Source organism: Aethalodelphis obliquidens, unplaced genomic scaffold (genome assembly GCF_003676395.1).
Source record: "Aethalodelphis obliquidens isolate GAN/ISIS:26980383/991018 unplaced genomic scaffold, ASM367639v1 scaffold4, whole genome shotgun sequence".
Classification (NCBI taxonomy): domain Eukaryota; kingdom Metazoa; phylum Chordata; class Mammalia; order Artiodactyla; family Delphinidae; genus Aethalodelphis; species Aethalodelphis obliquidens.
In genome coordinates this window covers 4,839,774-4,856,169 of record NW_020837948.1, presented here as the reverse complement: position 1 = coordinate 4,856,169, position 16,396 = coordinate 4,839,774, and the positions used below count along the sequence as shown (strand labels likewise).

At 52.0% G+C, this 16,396-nt stretch overlaps 1 protein-coding gene across 2 annotated transcripts; it reads right to left on the bottom strand.

The window, feature by feature from the left end:
• Positions 1 to 1,578: 1,578 nt before the first annotated feature.
• CXCL14 (C-X-C motif chemokine ligand 14) lies at positions 1,579 to 10,015 on the bottom strand. 2 transcript variants are annotated; one of them, XM_027096938.1, is made up of 4 exons: positions 9,712 to 10,015; positions 9,432 to 9,537; positions 5,551 to 5,664; positions 1,579 to 2,768 (listed from the first exon to the last, which is right to left on the bottom strand). In XM_027096938.1, exons 1-4 carry the CDS (start codon positions 9,773 to 9,775, stop codon positions 2,753 to 2,755), a joined length of 300 nt encoding a protein of 99 aa, XP_026952739.1. In that variant the 5' UTR covers positions 9,776 to 10,015; the 3' UTR covers positions 1,579 to 2,752. The 2 variants fall into 2 exon arrangements, with proteins under 2 accessions (XP_026952739.1, XP_026952750.1); XM_027096949.1 differs by having other exon boundaries at positions 1,579 to 2,540; positions 9,712 to 9,973.
• Positions 10,016 to 16,396: the final 6,381 nt, after the last annotated feature.

Below are 16,396 nucleotides of genomic sequence, written 5' to 3'. Positions count from 1 at the left end.
ATCCAATCTGTGTCTTGGGAGGTCAGAGAGGGAGGGGACTCACAGGCCAGCAGGGCTGGAGGAGGAGGTGCTGCTTCTAGAGCCACAGCTGGGATAGAGGAGAGCCCTGAGCGAGGGCACGTAGCGCGTCCAGAGTGAGTGGAGGGTGAAGCCTGCAACTCAGGGAGCAGCATAGAGAATCCTGCGCCCCCTGCCGTGGTGTCGGCAGATGGGGAGGCCTTTGCGTTGTCAGGGCCAGGTGTGGGGAGGGTGAGGGGGCTGGGGGGAGGGCAGGGGGGATCCTTCAGCCGAGTTCCTTACGGTGGCTCGCCCTGGTGAGGCCCCAGCAAGGTATGCTGATCTGGGGCCAAGCAGGGGTCAGGGTTCCCGGCGGAGAGGGGCCCGGCCTCTGCTCTCCCCTGCCCTGGAATGTGCCCTCACACTGGGGCTCTCCTTTCTGTCTGCTGGTGTCCGGGCTTTCCTGTCCAGTCTCCCTTCTTCCTCCACGATGAAGGGAAAGTGGGACCACACCGGGCATTCACAGTCTCCCCGGCTCAGCGTGGCCTCGGCCCACCCTGTCCTGCTCCTCTCAGCAAAGAGGCTGCCAGGCTCAGCCATTGGAGCTGTGTGAAGAGTGACCCTGGGCAGCTTTCCTAACTTCTCTGGTCCTCAGTTTCCTCAGGCATATACACTTGGTGGGACTTGGAAGCGCCAGGAGATGATGGAAAGGATGCAGTAGCATCTTGCTGAGGAGGTGCTAGGGCAGGGTACTTGCTGTGTGTCCCTGTAAGCGCTGGCAGAGCCAGGAAGCCATCCTCGGAGGTGAAGGGACATGGGTGCCTGGCTGCTGGTTCCTGGCGAAGCAGACAAGAGGTGCAGATAGGGTGGAGGCATGTCCCCTTGGGCAGTCCTGTGGAGCGTGTGGGATCCAGGCGGGCACAGAGGGGCCTGTTTCAGGGCGCGGCTGACTGGGGTACCTGAGGTGTGGGGCTGTGGGCAGTTTGTGCAGAGTGCAAAGTGGCTTGGTCTTGTGGATGTTGAAGGAGCTCACATCTACCGAGCGCTCGCCATGCCCTGGTGTCCTGAGCGCTTTACATGGATTGCCTCCTCCGGTCCCCAGAAGCGCCGTGAGGTGTGTGCGCTTATCATCTCCATCCTGCAGGAGAAGTGGACCTTCAGTGTCGCCTTGGCTGTGGCTCCCACACAGCCTGGCTGCGGAGCCCTGTAGGTGGGCACTTCCTGCCCTTGCCTGAGCTCCACTAGAATCCTGGGGCCCTGGACCCCAGGGGTCTTGACGGGTCCCGCATCTACTGCCTTCCCTAAATGAGGATGGCAGCGTGACCCTGTGGTCCTATAGGCGCCGACCTGGCTGTTCTGATGAACCTGCCCCAGGTGTGGGAGCCAGGCAGGGAAGAAGCATCCGCCTCGAAGCCTGGCTTTCTGTCTTCAGGACATTCTATAGAGGTGACGGTGTTGACAGGTATCGGGAAACACAAGTTTTCCTCCCCAGTGCATCTGTCCCTGTTTATTCAGGATGTGGTAAACATTTGGTTGTCATCCTGGCTTAATTAAGTAGAAAAAAAAGTCAGTACTCTAAAATTTTGGTACATTTCAAATATGTTTTATTACTTTTCTTTTTGTCTTAGAAAGAATATCAAACCTGCATGCAATGCTAACGGTTTCTGACATTTACATAGCATACGACACGATATGCAACACGGCACGTACTGAAGGGACATGTGTAGAGGGGGCCTTCCTAAGAGTATATTTACAAAGGGAAAGGCGTGTGGTCATCTTAAAGAGGGCTGCACCGAAGGAGGACTGCACTGTTTAACACTGAAGAATTACGTGGGGAATCACAGATTGCTTTAGTACTGCATATTCCATTGTCATGAGGAAAAGAAACATGCTTTGAAGGTTTTCCCTCGTCAACAGCATGTGTATCTGTAGCTGTATATTGTACGTGTATTTGTATATTTTTAAGTTTTCTCCTAAGATTTTCGCTACAGCATCAGTAACTCCACGTGGTTTTGAAGCAGTGAAACTTTCACAAACGCTCAGGTTGGAGAGAAGACCCAAGGACCATTCCTTAAGGACCTTCCTTAAGGACCATTTATTTGCCTCGCCATCCCAGGATCTTGGAAATGTTTCCTGGAATGTGTAAAAATTAACCCCGGGGATGAAGCACATTTCTGTGGCAGCCAAACTTGAGTTCCTCCAAGAACAGATGCAGAGAGATCTGCTCCTGCTTGCCCAACAATTGGGGCCATTGGGACCGCTGCTGAGTCCCCCTGAGGCTGTGACCGACCATGAGCCCAGGAGAGCTTGTGGCAGCTGTGCCCAGGCGCCAGGACCTCTGAGCGGAAGCTTCCCGCGCTAGGAAGGGAGCAACAATGCTATGAAATGTCTCAAACAAGTTCCCTGTTCCTCCTAGGTGCTTATAAAGCTCAGATGTATAGTGATGTCTGGACAGATACAAAAAAGCATTTTTTTTTTTTTTTTTAATAAAGGAAAGGCATGAGTTTCTCCCCTCTTCGGTAAAAAGCAGCTTGTGACGAAATCTGGAACACAAGAGAGAAGGGTCTCACATCTGGAAGCCTTTTTGCACACAGCTATAAAATGTAAAAACTGACCCCCGGTAAAAAGTGCTTTGTAACAATATTTAATTTGTGTCTTATGCCTGTGAGAAAGAAAGGGTTTGTTTTTTTAATCTGCAAAGCCCTTTGCTTGTGTCCCAACCGGTGTGAAGCTTTCCCGTCAGGGGTTTTTCACCCTATTCTTCGTAGACCCTGGGAAGAGAAAACACCCATTTCAGTGGCTCAGGACGAGGCAGGAAATGCACAGGCCGGTGTCTGAGCTTCTCTGCACCTGGCCTGGGGAGTCCCTCTCCCAGGACCGCAGGAGCCCAGGAGAAGCAGGGGACACTTCAGAGGAGGCCAGCACATGGGCATAAATGCTCACCTGAACCTGACTCTGTCCTTTCTACACAGCCTCCACCTCTGCAGTTTCTTTTTATGCTCAAAGCTCTAGGAAGCAAACCTTCTTGGTATATGAGGAAACTCAGAAACAAGAGACTGAAAGTCTGCCCAACGAACACTGAATGTCAATGGTGGCGTGGATGGGGGGAGGGGCAGAGGCATCCCTTCCCTCCATTTAGGCTTGTGTCTTTCTTTGTATTTAGCCCAAGAATACATGTTCTCCAGAAAAAAAATGCCAGTTCCAGAAGCCGCTGCCTGAAGACTGAAGGGTGGTTAGTGGGGCTGGGGCTGCCACAGAGGCCCGTGGCTCAAGGTCACTTCCTCTAGTAGTTACCAGGCCTGTGAGCACTCACAAGCTGACTTCCCCCTCACCTCCGCAACCATCTCTGTTTAGATACTTAAATCCCCTCCTTTCTGCCGCATGGCTGCCGTGGGACCACACGTCACATCCAGGTCGTCCCCTGCTCCTTCCGCCTCGTTCCTGATTTCTGAGTAATTATGCACCAAAGTCAAATGCCTGCTGCTGCTGCTTCTGGTGGCAGCCGGAAGCTCTGGCTCTGAGCTCCTGGAAGCCCTCTAGTCTCGCCCCACAGCCTGGGCCGGCCGCTGCCTTCTGTTGTCTCTACTCTAGGTTCAGCATTCTCTCCCTCTCTCTGTCTCTGCAAAGAGGACTTCAAGATGGTTCCTTTATCTCCACAAAGACATTTTCAACCTGTACAGAGGAAGGGGAGGCGAGGAGGACAAGGGAATGCCCACATCCTCTCCCAGGACACCTTAGCATTCCAAGAAGGAGGGATGAACTCATTTTGTAAGGAAGTGATGGGAGGCCTGGTAGCAGAGGTGCCCTTACCGCTCTCATCTATGGATTTTGCGGCAACAAAAAGAGCGGGGCTGCATGGACCCAGGCTTGCCTCCTTTTCATCAAAGCTGTGGCCCCGGGCTTCCCTGGTGGCGCAGTGGTTGAGAGTCCGCCTGCCGATGCAGGGGACACCGGTTCGTGCCCCGGTCCGGGAAGATCCCACATGCTGCAGAGCGGCTGGGCCCGTGAGCCATGGCCGCTGAGCCTGCGCATCCGGAGCCTGTGCTCCGCAAAGGGAGAGGCCACAACAGTGAGAGGCCCACGTACAGCAAAAAAAAAAAAAAAAAAGCTGTGGCCCCAGGTGGAGGGGTTGGGACAAAGGCTGGATCTCCCAGCAACCTGATGAAGACTTGCCCGCGCCTCTGTGAACCGGCCCTGCAGTCAGCCTCATTCCACTTTTGATGATGCAGGGCCCAGAGGGTGACTGGACAGGAGGTGTCCCGTGTTTGTCATGTGAGCTGCCTGCCCTGACCAGAAAGAGGGCTTCATTTCCAGTAGATTTATGGAAAATAATCTCTTGCTCTCATCACTTTCTATTTCAAGCAATTGTGGATGAGGCAGTTTTGGAGGCAGCACAAAAGGTTCAGGTACTGGGGTTGGGCCCAAGTGTCAGCTGTGGGAGAGCTGGTCATGGGCTGAGCTTAGGGAAGTGCTGGGGGTGGCGGGGAGGAGGGGCGATGGGAGGGTGGCGTGGGTACCCGCTGGAGGGAGGGAAAGGTGACGCCAGGAGACCTAGCTTCCTAACTTGTGCTCCCAGACAAGTCACTCCCCCCAACTTAGTCTCTGTTCCCCCCTCTGCGGGATGAGGTGCAGGCACCAGCTCCTGAGGAGCTCACCTGTGTGTGTGTGTGTGTGTACGTGTATGTGCACGCTTCCCTGGTCATGCTCTGCAGATTCAGGTGTAAACAGGCTCTGAGTATGTGAGGAGTGGGTCTGCTCTAGGACAGGCTCACCTTTATGTAGCATAGGGGAGCCAGGAACTTGCCTCCCCCTCTGAGGCCAGACATGGGACCCCAGGAGATCAGAGATGGGAAGCCATTTTCTGATAATGGGAGAACAGCCCAGACCAGGTTGGGGTTAGGGGTCTAGTTTAGGACTCTGGTCATCTGGCCACTGCTGCCCCCTGAGGGTAAGAGCGGTTCTGATTTTAGAGGGTCAAACCCAAAGTCCCTCCCTGTACCTGTACAGGAAGGAGTTTATCAGGCTTTTGGGCAGCAGGGGGCATGAGGCACCCTGAGGGGAGCCTATGTTGTTGGCAAGGAGTTGTCCTCATCATCTTATGGTTGTACCCACAGTTTTATAGTTAATAAACCCAGTCACTTAAGCAGCTGTGTTTCACCAAACCACACAAATCACGGAGAGAGAGAGCCATGCTGGGCATTCACCCAGCCATTTGACAGAGGGAAATTGGGGGTCAGAAAACTTAAGTTACTTAAATAAGGAGAGGAATTAGGACTACCCTAACTTCATAAAAGTTAGAATGAGACAAACTTTAGTTCGCAAAAGGATCAATTTTCGATGCTTACAATTGTCCAAGAGAGCAATAAGTGTAGCAGTAAGTTAAGTGATGAGTTCCTCATCCCTGGGAGTATGTAAGCCATGTCTGGGTATCTGCTTACTGTGGCAACTGTAGTGGGTGTTCATGCCTTAGATGGGGCTAGATGACCTAGAAGGGGTCTAGACTCTGGATCTGGTAGGGTGGTGGGAAGGAAGGTGAGGGGCAGTGGGGCATACCTGCGCTTCTCATTCCAGGCGTTGTACCACTTGATGAACCGCTTGGTGCTCTGCAGCTTGGGGTGCAGGCAGTGCTCCTGACCCCGGTACCTGGACACACTCTTGGTGGTGATGCTGAAATGGAGCAGGATGGGATGGAGGGTTGAGAAGCCTGAATGATAGCCCCTCAGTGTGGCCTGTGGGTGGCCCTGGTCTGTCCCAATCAGAGCACTGAGAGACTGTGGCCTCCTCCCTCCTTTCAAGGAAGCCTACCCATATGCCCGCTCCCTGGCTCTTTGGAAGGTTCTGGTTGTCCCCTTAATCTGACTCCACGTTCGGGTCTAACCCTGTGCAGAGTGATGGGCTCTCACTTTTCCCCCTGGAGCCCTCAAAGTCTGGGACAGTCCCCCACCCCCGAGCCTACCCCCATGCAGGGTGTTGCCCACAGCACTGATGGCTCCCTTGGGGAACGAAGGTCAGGGGACGCTTCCAGCTCCTCTGAACCTGGGATTGAGAGGTGGAGAGAGCTAATGCCAGCGAAGTATGCATGCCAAGACCTCATCCTTGGATGTGAGGAGCTCCATGGCAGGGCTTGGATGTGCCGTGGTCTCTGTCTGATCTTTCAAACCCTAGTTCCCCTGACCCTCTGCAGATTGTTCTGGGGCTGGGCATTTGTTGACCCTGAAGCTAAGTCCTGTTGGCCTTGAAGCCCATTTTGATTCCTGAGCATGAGTCCCAGTTATCTCACCCTTGGGCAGGAAAATAAGACTGCCCTTCAAGTCTCTATCAGCCAGTGTTCCAACACCGTTGGAGGTCTAGCCATGTGGTAGAGAAGCAGGTGGCTTTATACAGAGCGTAGGGCCTGGGTTTGAATCCCAGGTCTGTCTGTGGGACCTTGGGTAGCCTCTCTGAACCTAGTTTGCGCATCCATAAAATGGGTATAATAATAGGACCTACCTCTTAGGGTTACTGGGATGATTAAAGATATAATCTATGCAAAGTGCCTAGCACAATGAATAGTTACTGTTATTAGCAATTGTCGTGGAAGATGGGATGGCCAAGAAGAAGCCTTAGTGTGTGAGGTCCAGCCTGGGAGGGAGGAGGAAGGGAGAGGCTGCTGCCCAGCACTGCTATGCCCCTCTCAGCCAGGGCTGGGCCAGGGTGGCAGGAGTTCAGAGGAAGCTTCTGGGTGGGGGAGGAATGATGGTGTTCAAAAATGAGGGTCAACCTAGCGAACATGGAAAACTGGAAGGTGAGAGGTGAAGATGTCACTCCTTGGGAGGTGACACGCAGGAGCGAGGTATGGTGGTGGACTGGCTGCTGGGCTGTGGGCTGAGGGGGCAAAAAGGGGTGGTTGGAGGTTGGAATGGGAAGAGTGGGAAGGGAGGGACAGAGGTCAGCCAGCACCCCGTAGGCTCCTAACAGTGAAGTGTCAGGATGCCTGGGCCAAGGTCTGGAAAGGAGCAGGGTCGCCATGAACTCTGAGTCTCCCAGTTGATGGGGAGAGGAAATCGAATCTTGCGACCTGAATGGGGGCAGAATATTTCTGGGCCACCTGTTCTCTTCGCTCCCCTGTGCTCTGAGTTTTCAGGGCCTTCACCATGGCCTGAGCCTCCCAGGGCAGGGACAGGTCTTGTGGTAATGCCAGGTGACTGGGCTCTGCCTTCGCTGGCCCTCTCTATGAGACCTGTGGCTCCCTGGGTCCCTTCTGCTAGGTCTTAAGCATGGGGCCGGGCTTCAGAGTAGAGTCCCGGTCCCCTCCCCCATAGTACCTAGTCGCTCTGCAGGAATTTAGCCCATGCTTTGCTCTCTGCCTACAGTGCTGCCTTTGCACTTGGAATAAAAGGCTGTAGCCAAGCCAGATAAAAATCCCCTCCTCCGTAAGGTCAGCGTACAGGCTGAGGATCCCAAATCCTGAAGGTTGGGACAGCAGGGGAGGACGCTCAGCCCTCCCACCACGGTGCTCAAATGCTCAGTCATAACACGGGGACTTTGAAACTTGGTTGTGGGGTGAAGACGTGAGGATTTCTGCCCCCAGCGATTGTGCAGAAATTCTGGGTCCTGTGTGCCTGTCCTCAGTGGTTCTGGGATACCGAGGGTTTCAGCAATAACTCGGGGTATATGAAACAAATTGCCCCTTCTAGAATCTTGGCTCTACTGGATCCTTCTGAGTGCAAGGACTCCCACTTGCAAAGCAAGCTGCGTCCCAAGCCTCATCAGAGATTTCTAGGTGACTCAGGGTGAACTGGAAAACTTCCTTTAGTTCAGCTTTGGGGCTAAAAACCAGCTTTGGGAAAAAAGCACTGGTCCCTCATGTGATCTGGAGAGTCTTAGGAGCTTGAGAGGGGAGAAGACCTCCAGCCCTTCAGGGAGGGAGGGAGGGTCCTGGGTATGGGGTAGAGGTTTAGAAGAGGGTGACTGTGTGTGGATCTCATGAGACCCCTGCAAGTTTTCACAAGGCTACATAAAGCCTTCTCATGCACTTGCCTGGCTGTCAGTTTTCTCTCTATTCTGAAAAGTATAGCCATGAAAAAGGGCAAGCCTGTTTACTGAGGGTTCTGTCCTTTTGAGATGTCACTGCACCTCATACCCTGCTCCTCCTTTCCTGCAAGGACTCAACAGCTCAGCTTGGTGTGTGGAGCATTTTTCAGCACTGAGAGGAGTGCAAAGTTAACATCCCTGTCATTTTCACCCCAAGAGAGCTGAGAACGCTGAGGGGCTTGTAGCTCCTCCCTCAGCTGTGTGACCTCTAGCTCCCACCCAAAAGGAGTTTCTAGCAGTTTTTCTGTACCTGGGTCTGCAAGGTAAGGGGCAGGGCAAAGGGGCAGGGACAGGAGGCTAATTTAGGTGCCCAGGAAGGAAGGCAGGGGGGTTTAGCTCAGGCCCAGTGATTTTCTGAATTTCCCTAACTTCAGCCTGACTGCACAGACCCCAGGTGGCAGTGGAGGGGGGGGGGCGGCGGTGGGAGCTGCCTTTGCAGACACTGTGTGGAGGCCTTTGGGCCAGCAGGGCCAGTGAATGGAAGGCACTTGCCCAGACTGAGAATAAAGTGTGTCCTGTTTCTGGGGGAGGGGAAGAGGGGCCAATGGTCCGTGGCAGATATTTGGTAGCTGCTTTGCCAAGGGCTCCCTTCCTGGCCAAGAGCGTATTGATGGGGAAACAGTGGTGCTGGCCTCAAGTGGTTAATTGGGAAGGCAGGGGAGCAAAGGAAACGCAGTGTTCTCTCGCTCTGCCCCACTTTTAAAAATATTCCCCGCATCCCCACCAAGCAGGGCTTCACCCTCATGGCACGTTAACCCCAACAGAGCCCTTTCCACAAGACTGCTCAGGAACCCACAGGAGTCCAGCTGGTGTTGGAAGAGTGAGGATCGTTCTCAAAATGCAATCGCTAGAAGCCAAAAACCAGACGGCCACGGTCCCCTGATCAGAAAAAGGCCCTGAAAGGAGGTTCTGAGGACGTCAGACAATGTTTGCTTTAATTCTTTCTCCAGTAACAGTAAGGCAGCACGCCTCACAGTTTGGGTTCCAGTTTAATAGTTCTGGGTGTATTCTGAGTGATTGCAATCTGGGTGTTCTAAGTTGGCACACGGAAGCCATTTAACCCTTGATCACCCTAGAAAGGGGGGACAGTGCAACCCCTAGGCTACCCATTTGAATCCTAGCAAGGGTGAACTCCTCGGAGAGGCTGTTTCCGGAGCACAGTACCGTGACCCTTTTTTCAAACTCTCTTCCAGACTGCCGTGCCAGCGTCCTAAGGACTCGCTAGGCAATTACAAAGGCTCCGCCAAGGGCTTGACAAAGGCTGAGAGAAAGGCTTGTTAGCCCGACCCAGCCCCAAGCTGCGCCGCAGCACCCGGTTAAGAGCTGAGCGCACACGCTCGGGGCGAAGAGCGAGAACTCACATAACCATTTTCTCCTCGCAGTGCGGGTACTTTGGCTTCATTTCCAGCTTCTTCACGTCGCTGTAGCGGATCTTGGGTCCCTTCCGGGAGCACTTGCATTTGGACCCTGCGAGAGAGCGCGCGGGGGGCTGCTCAGTTGCGCGAGGGGTCTCCTTCGCAACTCATTGCCCACCCTCGGTGCCCACCCAGAACCCCAGGGATCCCGGGGAGCTTAGCAGTTGGCGTTGGGGGTTCCCCAGGACGGGCCGGGCTGGCGCCAAGGGACCTCCCAGGCACTCACCGTCCACGCGCGCGGCGCACAGCGCCAGGAGCAGCAGGAGCAGCGCTGCCGTCAGGACCCTCATGCTGGCCGAGGGGCGCGGCGCGGGAGCAGGGGCTCGGGGAGGGCGCTCGCGCGTCCGGGCGCCGGGCTTGGCTCTTTCTACCCGGAGCGCGCCTCCCGGCTCCACTCGCTCCTGCTGCGCCCGTCGGTGGGAGCCTCGCGGCTGTGGCACCCCGCAGCGCTCTGCGCTCGGCTCCGGGCTGTCTCCACAGTCTCCCTCCGCCCGCCCAGGCCTCTTTTAAATCCGCTCCGAGCTCATTAATATGCAGAACCACTCGGTGACTCACTGAGATTTCTCAACGCGGTTGGGGGGTTGGGGCGGAGACCTTCCCCGCCCGCCGCCCGCCCCGGACCGCGATCGCAGCAGCGCACACTCAGAGCCACGCGCGCACTTGCACATTCAGACTCACATCCGCGACCTTCTCGCTCTCACACACATTCTCCTTCATACACTTGCACACCCAGGCTCCAGCACGCACACAGAGCCAGAGCCAGTGCTCGGGCGCCACTTGACGGTGGCGAGGCTGCTTAAGGGCACTGCTTTTATGCTTCTCGTGGTTCCCTCTGGACTGCTGTTGTGAGCCGCTGGGAGACCCAGGCCCGAGGCCCAAATTCTCGAGGAGACTTGAAAGGGTTTTGGGGCAGGTGCCAGGTGTGAGTGCCAGCAGGCCTGACTCCTAGAGCGTGAGCTGTCCCTGTTGGGCCAGCAGCACTGGTGGCCAGAGCACAAGGCCAGGTTTGGAGGGTGGTCACCGCAGGATGTGCAGCAGCAAAGCCATGGCCTGTGGTCCCTGGAGCTGGCTCAAAGAGTGTGTGTGTGTGGAGCTTTGGCTAATCTGGAAGGAAGGCTTCCAAAAGTCTGTGGGCCTGTGGGGGGTGGGGAGAACCAGGTGGGTGGCTCTCTTCACTGTCACATCATTCTCCAGAGTTAGGCAGTGGCTGGGCGGGGAGACGTGACAGTGGTAACCATCTGGATGAAGTCCATGTTCTAGACATTGTGCCAGGATGTGTGGTGTGGCGGTGTGGGCCCAGGCATGGTGACAGAAATTCCTGCTCCACTATTTACCAGTGCAAGTGACTTAGCCGCTCTACACCTTGGTTTCGTCATCCATGAAGTGTGAGTAGTCACAGTGCTGCTGTGAGAATTCCATAAGATCATACCTAGAAAGTGTTTGAGTGCCTGACTAGCTGTTGGTGCCCTGGAAATATTACTTACTGGCATCGTTATTTTATATATATCTATTATATATATATATGTTTATATATATATATATGTTTATATATATATATATATATATAGTTTTTTACAAGTCCCTTTCCAAGTTGGTATTTTAATTTCTTTACTTGATGGGCACTGGAACAGGCTCAGAGAGAAGAAATAACTTTCCCAAGATCACATAGCCAGGACACAGGTGACTGGGCCAGGAAGGGCCCTGGTCGTGTGGCTGCAGACCTGGGGCTCCTGTCCCTGGGCCATTTGACTTCCTTCAGGCATGTGTGCCCTTCACTTTTTGGTGAAGCACTTCCTTGAAAGACCCAGCAACAGGAGATGGAGTGTGTCAGACTCCGAGGGTCCCTGGGCTTGGCTTCCAGACCAGACCTGGAGCCAGGGCAGAAGCTGCCAGGTTCTGCCAGCTCACACAGCTCTGTGCTGTCAGCCCAGCAGCCCCCTGGGAGCTCAAGTGCCAGAGAGGATCCTGGGGTGATGGGATGGGCAGGCTGCTGAGGATTAGAGTGGGAAGAATCTCTGCTGTCTCTTCCTACTTGGAGAGCCTTGGCTGCCTTGAGGGGAAGCTGAGCCATGAAGAGCCAGCAGAGCCCGTGAATTGGCTTCAGGCCATGTCCTGAGTCCTGTGCAAGCAGCTGTAACTATACTTAAAGCAAGGCCAACAGATGGACACTTGGGTTTATGCAGAGGATAAGTGCAAGGGAGTGATTTTGGCATTCACATTAATTTTTTAAAGTTTAAAATTATTTTTTCTTAATACAAAATTAGCATGTTTGTTACAGAAAACACAGCAGAAGAAAATATAAAAAATACACACACAATTCCACCCACTCAGCAATCTACACCAAGATGCTACAGTGTTATCTTTGCAAACCCTTCTGTCTTTGCTTACATGCAAGTGCACAAATGGGATCAGCATGCATGTCCTGTTTAATAACTGGCTTCTTTTACCTATCGCTATATCAACAGCACTGTTCCATGTGACTGGTTGTGCTTCTATAATATCTCTTTTTAATGATATTGTTTGAGGCCATACAGTATAATGGCTAAGAACTTGGTGTCTAGAGTCAGACTGCCTTGGGTGTGAATCCTAGCTGTGTGACCTTGGCTTGTAACCTAATCCTTTTAGGTATTGATTTTCTCATCTGTGAGATGGGAATGGTAATTGTACCTACAGCATCGTGAGAGTTAAATAAGATGGTGCATATAAAGCTTTTAAGGTGGTCTGTTGCACAGAGTAAGTGCTCAATAAGTACTATTAGTAGTAGTATTTTGGTTGCAGTGTATTCCATTGTACAGATGCACCATACTTACTTTAAGTAATTACTCCCTGCTGGACATTTGGATTATTTTGAATGATATATTTTTACAAGCAGTGCTGTGTGACAAATATTCTTGTAGCTTAGTTTTGCAGTAGCCCTTTAAAACTTGAATTATGTCTCAGAAATAGAATCACTGGGCTGTGGGGCATGTGCATTTTAAGGCTTTTAACAAATTGCCCTCCAAAAAATATAGTACTTTGTTATTCTGCAAAAGGAATTTCTTTCTTTCTCTCTCTCTCTTTTTTCTTTTTTTTGGCTGTGTTGGGTAGCGGGGGCTACTCTTCGTTGCGGTGCGCAGGCTTCTCACTGCAGTGGCTTCTCTTGTTGCTCTAGGCCACTCAGGCTTCAGTGGTTGTGGTGCGCGGGCTCAGTAGCTCTGCGGCATGTGGGCACTCTCAACCACTGCGCCACCAGGGAAGTCCCAGGAATTTCTTTAATACCAAGCTTTTGCAGAGCATGTGAAATATATATCTATATATTTAACAATGTTATTTTTATCACATTTGTTTCACGAATATGCTGATTAATTAAGTGGGATCTAACAGCACTAAGGATCATGGGTGCTGTGCTGTAATAGGAAAAAGTAGTTGACCCTAAAAATAGGGACCAATGTTTCCCAACTTCCTGGGCCAGACCAGAGCTCAGACATTCCAGTGTTTTGTCCCCATTTGTAAGCCTTAGTCTGTGTATGCTCATCTTTGGTTTGCAAAATACAGCCATTGTATCTTTGCAAACAGAGCTTATCCCCATTTGTGTGAGCAATTGTGGGGCTGTGGGTCTAGGAGAGGATGGGGGCCCCTGCTGCTGGTGGGTCTGTGGGTGAAGCTGCTCAACTGGGAGAGGGAAGGCAGGGCTTGACCCTGACTTCAGGCACAGACTTTCTACTGAGCTCAAGTGGGGAGTCTGAGTAGGTGGAGGTTCACATGGGCGAGGTAGTTCTTTGCACGTACAAAGGCACCACGTGATTCAAGTGGATCCCAGGGGTATAGTGAAGGACTACACATGTGTCCTGCCCTCTGGAGCACAATCCAGTATGTATGCGTGTGTGTATGTGTGACGGTGCCAGAAGCTGTTTACAGTCATGCTGGGTTCTATGGAAGAGGTAGATGCAAGGTGTGGGGGGCACCGTGGAGGGAGGAAGTAGTAGGAAGCCATTCCTTGAGGGCTGAGACCCTGGGGATTCGCATATTTGTCACGTTCACATTGATTAAGCACCCACTGCATGCCAGGTTCTGTGCAGGGTGCTAGGGATTTACAATGAGCAGAGGCAGACGTGTGCCTGTCCCAAAGGAGCACAGAGTCTAGTGGAGAAGATAGACATTAATCAAATGACCAGAGACACCCATGAGATTACCCCAGAGCTAGGAGCGATGAAGGGAAGCTGGTGTTATGAGACTCACCAGGGGATCTGACCAAGGAAGTGCCCATTGGGTTGGCATCTGAAGGATGAGAGGGAGTTTCACCAGTTGACAATGGGAGGGAGGGCATTCCTGCCCCTTTACAGTCCCTGCTCCTCACACAATGATCTTCTGGGGGAGCCCCTGCTCAAAGCCCTTCTGGCTTCTGATCTCACACAAGAGTTCCACTCAAGTCCCCAGCAGGGCTCTATGGGGCCTCGTGACCAGCATCTACCACTCTCCCCATGGCTGTGCTCCACCACACTGCCTTGTCTTATCCCTCAGACATGCCCAACCTGTCCCCATCTCAGCATCTTTTTGCTTGTTGGCCCCTCTGCCCAAACTGCTTCCCTAGCCAGATGTTGGTGTGTGACCCTCTTCTCCTTACTGAAACTTCAGCTTGAATATTCCCTCTTTAGACCCCATCGCACTAGCATCCCTGCTACCCCAGCAGTCACTCTCTGCGCTGTTGACCGATTTTAATTTTTACACTGTATGTACAACAGCTTCACATTGTGCTATTTTCATGTTTGTTCTGGAGTGTATTATTGTGGGTCATCCTCTGATCTCCTCGTTCTGTGAAGTAGGTACTGGGTCTGTCTTGCTTGTCCTTTGTGCCTGCAGCAGTGTGTGGCACATAGTAGGGGCTCATTCCATATCTTTTAAGTAAATTTAAGAAAGCATGTTTCAGGAAAAAGCCCAGGGGTGTGAGAGAGCACTGCTGAATTCAGGCTGTGTAGACTACAAGGTCATGGGTGTGTGTGTGTATGTGTATGTGTGTGTGTAGGGGGTGGGTAAGGGTGGCCATTGGCAAGGCCACGTTCCCAGGAAAGTCAGCTCTTCCCCAGGGCATTGGCTTTAGAAAAGAGATCGCTGAGAGGAAGAGGAGGTGAATGAGCAGGAGTGTGGCTTCAAGGAAACCCCTCAGGTATCTGGACACCACCTCCTAGGTCTACTGAGAATTTGCATCTTGACTGGTCAAGGCTGGTTTCCTGCCCTGGGAGCTGGGAGACATTTGGATTCCTCTCTGCCCCACCCCAGTTCTTCCCAGGACTGAACTTCTCAGAGCGAGGAGTCCCTTTATGCTTCCCTGACAGTACAGGGCCATCCTAGACTCCAGAACTGGAAGGGACTGACACCCCATCTAGCCATTATTGTACAGATGAGGAAGCTGAGGTCCAGAAATGGGGTGGCTTCACACAAGCCTTCCAGAGCATGAATGTCAGCCTGGTCCTGCCCCCAACTTCTTAGAACATAGGGAGATCCTGGGCTCCAGAGACCTGTTTGGTCCTGTCACCACTCATTCCATGTGGGAACCTCAAAATACCTGCTCCTATTGGGTAGTAGAGCTGCTAGCTGAATGCAAGCCTGGTGGTTGCCCCTTCCTCTCTAGCCGCCCCCTCTGCTGGAGGTCTGCATGCCTCTCTGAGAGTCCAACCTATGGAACCTGGGGCAGTCAGCTGCATCATCTTTGCTGGTTCTTCTTTAGCACAGTCCTGCATACTGCTCCCCTTCCCAGGGCCTTGCTCTGAGGTGGAGGGGATGTAGGGCTAAGGTCCCCCAAGTTCTTTATGCTTGGAATGTTTAGGGAACCTGCGCAACATAAGCCCAGAGGAAATGGTGCAGGGCATAGCCAGGCGGTGTCGAATTGGGCTCCAGGCAGCCCTGTGGCAGCAGAGGGTTAACTGAGGGTGCTGCGGATTCCCCGAAACACACGAGAAAATGCTTGCAGCAAATATGAACCAACAATGAGCATTTATTCATTCAGTACTACCTCACTGAAGACAAGCATCTTTACTATGTTAAGAATGCCAGCAAAGATATTTTCAAAGAAGGCCCTAATGTATAAGTGAGCAAACGACATCAAAGGACAATTCAGGGGGAAAAAAGAAAGAAAAGCAGTTATTAACCAACTCATAAAAAATGTACCTCCTCATTAACAATCAAGGAAAAGCACATTAATGCTGTAGTATCATGGCAACTGTGTTTTGGTCCTGCTCAATAATGAAATATTTATTTTAAATAGTAACATCCAAAGCTGCAAATTGAGGAAAGGCCACTTAACCTTTACTGGTGGCACAAGATTTGGGGGAACCATATTTATAGTATGTAGCCAGAAGGTTCGAAGTAAAGTATTTCATCCTTTTAATCCACTTCAGAAAATCCATTTTGAAAGTTGGTAAAGGAGCAATGCCACATGCAAAGATATTCCTTGTTAAAAATAGTTAACCCGAATGCCCAACACTGGCAGAATTGGTTAAGTAAACAATGAAAGCTTCAAATGAAATATTATACTGGTATGAAGACTCATGATTACAGAATCTGTGGAATTCCATGGAGTAAATGCTTATGCAGTAAGTAGAGACAACATAAGGTCATGTAAACACTGTGACTGCAAGTACGTGAAACAGCCACCGCTGTATAAAGGATGGCAAAGAAAGAGATACAAACGTCTTTCTCTTTGGGTGGTAGGACTTTGGGCATCGTTTAAAAGCTTCTCTCCTTGTTTTCCAATTTATTTGAATGTTCATATCATAAAGGAGTGCATTCCTTTATGAATGCATACAGGAGCATTCACTCAAAACAGTGAGGCCTGGGGCAGCCTTAACTCCATTTGGCAGTCCCCCATGCTGGGCGACGCGCATGTCTGCCCAGTAGCTGGCACCGCAGAATAGGTACGTGGAGTCCTCGGCGGA